Raw genomic sequence first — 6,901 nt, 5'->3', positions numbered from 1 at the left:
TTTTAATACCAGAAGATGTCTAAATTATATGCCGATAAAAACAAATTATTTTTTACAGTCCCTTTACACTCATACTGCGTACGACTGTTTCTTGTACAGACACGTTTCTCCTTATCTGAAAATGACATGATTTTAAATTAAACATGATGCCATCTGTTGTCACTTGTACCATATGTTTAACAATAAATATATAAACCCCATTATTTCACCGAATGATCACTTGAACAGCACTAGCAGATTTTTTTGTGATTTATTTAATTTATTAATTTATGTTACAAGTATTTATAAATTATTTTTTTAATTGTATTGGTGTTCCAAAAGAAATGAAAATGACAGGTACAGTTGCTCTTTATAGAAATTTTAAATATTCTGTCTTATTCTTTTATGGAAAAAATAAGTTATTTATTGCACATTGAAAGTTGGAAATTTCATTAATTCTTTATTAATAACATTAATTATGTTGATATTGTTTATTTCTTTTTTGAAAGTGCATCTCTCTGTATGTAATATGAGAACAGAAAAGAATAAAATAGATAGCTATGCACATACCATTACACTAAAAATAATTTTACAGATTGAGGTTGATTTACAAATGCAGTCTAAATAATTATGACATCTTGAAAGGCTATTGTATTTTTTTTCTTTGAGGCCTTACATCGACAGGAAGGCATCAACACAAAAATTTAAAATAGCCTTCCAAGACGTCATTATCATTTGGACTAAGGTTGATCATGTAGGAACTCCCAAGGTTGTGATAAAGGTTTTTGTAAAAGGTTATGGAACTTTTTAGTTTACAAGTAGTATTTATTTAAAATTTCAAATTTATGTGAAAATGATACAAACTTTCCCCAAAAAAATATTCAACAACCTTGAATTTTTAGGGAAAGGCCTTTGACCTTTCAGGGATTAGCCAATTTTAATTAAAAGTTAAATTGATGGACCTGCTGATGACCCTTTGACCAGTTGACCTGCATAGTAATTTATTTTACAGGTATTACTTGGAAAATGTCAATGACAGACCAAACAGATCATGACAAGGTAAAAATAAAGCAGTTTACACACATGATTAATTTGATCATGTTGATCAATTTTTTTTTACTTTGTTTTCCTGTAGAGTTATCTTCCCTATTTATAGTGATGATGAAATCCTTACAGATTAAGTACATACATAACAAAATTAAAAGCATTGGAGTACGCATGCGAATCAATTGCGCCATTGGCATTATATCAGTTATGCATGTAGTCTCCTGTGAAAAAGACGCATTAAGAGTGTAGAGAGAATTCAGAGTGCCATGGAAATTTACATAGGAAGCCAATTTCTTTTTGAGGTAAGAAAACACTGCAGAGATTTTATTTTGACTATGCAGCTTATTATTTTGTTCAATTTTAAGCTGAGAGAGATATGTGCATGTATGAGAGAGTTTCTTGACATACATATTGATTGTATGAACGACAAGAAAAACACAAATCAGGACAGCATGTGGTTGTGGGTGGGGTGGGGCGGAGGTTAGAAGTGGGTACTGGTGAGGGGGGACAGGGGTAAGGGAGACAGGGAGAAAGGGGTAGGAGAAAGGAGAGGAAGGCTGGGAGAAAGGAGAAAAAATAAAATATCTCCTTTTAAAATTTTTTCTAATATTTCAAGAAAAAATATCTCAAAAGGAGATGTTTTATTCTAATGGGAGAAAGGAGAAGAGGGGTGGGAGAAGGGAGAAGGGTACCCCCTGTCCTCCCCCTCACTGGTAGTGCCTGGTAACAAATGAAAACTATTACATACAACTTACACCCCAAAAAAAAACACCACCACCATCTTCACCACAAAACAAAACAAGTGGGCATCTTCTGATAATAAATTGTCATAATTGAAGTGTAGAAAAAATTTGCTTTGTATGAGTAAAAAGATATTGAAGTTATAAATACATTTTACTGTGAATTCATTCATTTTCTTGAGTAACAATTTTCTTGCATGCTTGATTTGTGTTTTTAACAAATTACAAAAATGAAATATTGTTTAATTGAAAAAATGAATTGGTTGTTAACCATGTTAACCCTTAATCCACAAAAAACAGTACCCAATAAATGAATAAACATGATAAATATTTATCATGTTTATAATTCCACAGTATGTATTTTATCAGACAACCAGACTGCCAGTGTGTAGGATTTATGAAGGAATCTTTTAAATACAGATTGTTTCTTTTAAGTAAAAAGTCATTTAAGTCATGTAAGTGTTTAAACTAAATAAAAACCTGATGGGAAGAATAAAAAATATAACATGTTTTTTTCATATTTAAATACAACTTGAATTAAAGCAACATAAGATAAAAGTAGTAATAAATATCAGTGTGCAACAGGAAATGAATTTCTTCATGTTCTTTGCATTGCAACGTACATTTAACTTTGATACAAATGTGTGAATGGTGCTATAAATTATAATTCAAATATAGATTATAACAAAATAATTATCAAGTTTAAACTAGCATGACTATTGCATAATAAAATGAATAAGGAAAACTTTCAAAATAGAAAAGGGGATAGGCTAGATATTCGTTGGACAAGATTATTTTTAAATATTTGGGTATTATGCATGTTAGGCCACGGTTTTTAAATTTGTTGGTTTACGGATTTTCTCCATGAAAAAGTCGGGTCGGTCGGTCGGGAAAAAAAAGAAAAAAAAAGATCTTTCAAGACAGAAAACATATGCAAAATAAAAATATATTTCACCTTTCTAATAATATGTTTGTCATACTATTTTTTCATCGTTCTTAAATTTTAGTTTGATGAAATATTATTGCTCAGCTGTAAACATCGCATGACATTGTCTAATAATTTCCCGTAAAAAAAAGGGGGGGTACACTGACAAAGACGAAATTAAATCGTCATTTCACAAACAAGAAAAACAGATTCACGTCAGTTATTTGACTTAGCTTTTAATCAAAACTTGGTGAAAAATAATAAGCACGAAAACTGATAAAGAAAAAAAAGTAAAAACGTCGTACGAAAATAAGTTTCAACACACGTGTCAAAAACGTAATAGACTCGTCCACTGGAAAAACGAGAATATCAGGTTAAATAATCTGTTGTCATGCATTCCCGTTTTTTATCCAAATGGACGATATTTTTTTATTATCTGTAAAACAAGAAAATATCAAATGATTTGTTAAAATTCAGTATTTTAACTTGATGTCAATGGGGGTGTTTGGATATACGCCTAAGGCGGCCTATGGTTACCCATAGGTACCTATGGTTTGATATTTTATACACAAAATATCAAACCATAGGTACCTATGGATAACCATAGGACGCCTCAGGCGTATATCCAAACACACCCTTAAACTTCCACCTGTCCACATTTGGACAAGTCTATTTATATGAGAACATGCATCTTACGGACTGGTGACAAATAAGGGAAACGAACTTATTGTGTAATTGGTTTTAAACAGAGGTTTCGTTCCGCAAAATTATTTGCGCAAACGACATTTCAAGGTCATTAATAATTGATTTGTCTATTTTTAGAAACGTAAACTGAAAGTCTCATTTTTCACAACAGAAAGTGTCATCACTTGACTTCTGTTAGTGATTAATGCATTGCATTTCATAAAAAAGGATATTTTAATTTTTTTTCAGGGATAATGCATTTGTTAGGGTCGGCGAGAATAAAAAAAAGCCTGAAAATTCGATTTTATTTTTATTTTGGAAATCGGCAAAATCGGGTCGGCGGATCCGTAAACCAACAAATTAAAAAATCCTGGCCTTATGTGAAATTAAATTATCAAAATTATGTAAATGATTATTGTGTTTAAGCTGAAGTTATATATATATATATATATATATATATCATGTATATAGAAAAAAGCCATATTTTTTTAACCTTGATCCTTAAAACTAAGATGTTAGTTAGAAAAATCCAATAACTATTTTCTTTGGCCACACATACATACGGTACAGTTGTATATTTGATGATAGAATTTTGTTTTCTCTATAAGGTAATCTGAATTTTACTGTTGTGACGAAACAATTTGCATCTGTTATTAGAAGTCATTATAGGTTCTCATTAGTGAGTGTTTTTTTTGTATAGAGGATATAGAGTATATCAAGCCTACATAATAATTCAAAAAGGATGGCCATCTGTTAATTTAAATTTAGTAACCATATATATGATAAGCATTATCAATTATTGTGTTTAAAAACTTACGATAAAATAATTGACTTAAGGAGGCTCGTGGGTAAAAGATTTTCAGAAAAAAATTAAACATTAATTTTTCATTACAAATTTTATTTATTACCTTTAGTAGTTGTTACTTTGTCATATGGTACAAAAATCATTCCAAAAAATGTGAAATATCTTTTTTAACTCATCGGTGACCTATATTTTTTATTGTTGATTTCGAATAAGCTGTACATAAACTAAATAATTGTAAAATTTAAGTGATTTCTGTAATTTAGTTCTTTTTATGCCCCACCTATGATAGTAGAGGGGCATTATGTTTTCTGGTCTGTGCCTCCTTTCGTCTGTGCGTCTTCGTCTGTCCGTGCATCCATTCGTCCATCTCTGCGTCCGTTCGCTTCAGGTTAAAGTGTTTGGTCAAGGTAGTTTTTGAAGAAGTTGAAGTCTAATCAACTTGAAACTTAGTACACATGTTCCCTATGATATGATCTTTCTAATTTTAATTCCAAATTAAAGTTTTGACCCCAATTTCACGGTCCACTGAACATAGAAAATGATAGTGCGAGTGGGGCATCCGTGTACTTGGGACACATTCTTGTTTTATTTCGATATTACCGCTATTTCTCCTATTAGCTCAACAGTAAAAAGGGACATTAACAAAAATGTATGCTTCTTTCGAAGGCAGATTGTGAGCGTAAATTAACGTTGACCCCATTTTTTTATTTCATTTTTCTATTAAGTATAAGATAAAGTTCATTTATAGAAAAATATAGAGATATCCTATAGATATTAAATAAAAAATTTGATTTAGACCTTCGAGCCTCCTTAACCACATCATGTTTTAAAAGAATTAAAACAAAAAAAAATGTATGTGCAACAGAAAAAGGTTTGTTTCCACGAATGAAAAAAAAAAGTTCAAGTGTTTATGTTGTATTTTAAAAATAATTAACATGATTTGAATGCTTAAATTTCATGAATTTAATCAATTTTGATATTTTCATCAATTTAATTTTATTTCAGCACAATTACACTTTAAGTGGTCAAGTAACATCAAGCCAAGTAAACATGTGCAATAATCCAAATTTAATGGTAAGACAGCCTCCTGATACATACAACGCACCGGCAGGATCAAATGTATCTACTTTGAAGCAACTCACAGAGTCCTACTACATAACAACTGAAGAATGTGTCGTCAATTATCCTATGGTAAGATATAAACAAGTTTTTTTTTACGTGACTGACTAGACTATTATCCATCAGCACCTCCAACAGGCATGACCTTTTACAATGTTTTACCTAAAAATCCTGAACTGCATAATTTTATGAAAAAAATCAAAATCAAAATAGAAAAATTACAGAAGCAGCATTTAACAATTTGTTATCTTTATTTTTATAGTAGAACTTGTACACATAGGAGATATATATTGAACAAAAATCATGACTAATGTGTGTTTTATATTTGTAGGTCAGACCCAGACGTGAATTTCTTGACCTACTTAAACAAGTAGGAGCATCATGGGAAGTGTTAACCAGAAAAGAGGTAAGAATTTCTCTTACTTCAGAAATTATTTCCATAATTTTATTAATGCCAAAACTGCACAGCATCAGGTTTCACATTAATTAAAGCTCTCATTCTAATTTTCAGGAGTGATTTTATCTTGATCTATAACTTGTCATGATAAAACTATACACTAAGTATCAAAGCAAAATCTTCAAGAATGACCAAAAAAAAGTTTGAAAAAATTATTATCTTAGTGAATTTACACATGGCCTGAAGAGTGATGATATTAATTTGTTTATTTTATCCCCCCCCCCCCTAAACGCTGAGGATAAATTAGAATACCATGGCTCAGGCCATGTGTAAATTTCCATAAAATCTATGGCTTCCATGAATCATTTCTTAAATTAAATTATCCTTTAATGGCTTTATCAAAAATAGATTATTATCTAAAAGAGTTCACTTCAATTTTCATCCAAATGTTTTTTAATATATAATTATATGCATTCAGAAAATTAGTTTATATAAATACAAAATCAATAACAAACAAACCTTCCACTAAATTCTTCAAACAGTTTACCAAAGAAAAGGGAACAAATCCAAAATGTCATTTATCATTAATAAAAATATCTTTTAATAATCTTTTTAAAAAGTGAGTTATTTCCCTTTGAACAGAAGTCTAGTAATTAATAAGCATTTTTTTTTAAATTCTAGAGAAAGGGCTTTAACTGAACAAGGAGAAAAGCTAAAATGTTGAAAATTGAACTTGACCTGTAACTTGTCATGATTAAACAATATACCAAAAAACATATAAATTTCTTCAAGCACAAAAAAAAAAGCTTAAAAACTGATTTGCCAAACTGACAGATGGACACACAGACAGAAGGAATACAAACCTTAAGTCCCCTTCACCTTCGTTGGTAGGGGACTTAAAATACAACCATTTCATATTTGATATACTAAAAACTTGCAATCATAATTTCAGCAGTGATATTCCTGCACGAAATTTTTGCAATCACATTAATTAAAATAGATCAGGCATGCCTACCATGTATAAGCTCATTATTCACATTTCCTGGCTGTGTTGAAGACCCATTGGTGGCCATCGTCTGTTTTCTGGCCTTTGGTCAGATTGTTGTCTCCTTGACACATTCACAATTTCCATTCTCAATGCATGCATTGAATTCTGAAATCTACAGTATTGATCTTTTTATTGTGGTATTATTTATGTTTGAATA

At 30.4% G+C, this 6,901-nt stretch overlaps 1 protein-coding gene across 3 annotated transcripts in view; it reads left to right on the top strand.

Moving 5' to 3' along the window:
• Positions 1–6,901, top strand: part of LOC139491473 (E3 ubiquitin-protein ligase Mdm2-like) — a 105,730-nt gene that overhangs the window by 87,923 nt on the left and 10,906 nt on the right. For 2 of the 3 annotated variants that reach the window (XM_071279182.1, XM_071279181.1), the window contains exons 2-4: positions 992–1,038; positions 5,186–5,371; positions 5,631–5,705. In XM_071279182.1, coding sequence (XP_071135283.1) covers positions 1,006–1,038; positions 5,186–5,371; positions 5,631–5,705 — 294 coding nt within the window. In that variant the 5' untranslated portion in view covers positions 992–1,005. Of the gene's footprint in view, positions 1–991; positions 1,039–1,137; positions 1,329–5,185; positions 5,372–5,630; positions 5,706–6,901 lie in introns of those variants that run through there. The other variant, XM_071279180.1, reaches the window with a different exon arrangement.

Source organism: Mytilus edulis, chromosome 10, assembly GCF_963676685.1.
Source record: "Mytilus edulis chromosome 10, xbMytEdul2.2, whole genome shotgun sequence".
NCBI classification, from domain to species: Eukaryota; Metazoa; Mollusca; class Bivalvia; order Mytilida; family Mytilidae; genus Mytilus; species Mytilus edulis.
The sequence above is the reverse complement of the archived record's forward strand: the minus strand, read 5'-3'. Positions and strand labels throughout refer to the sequence as shown.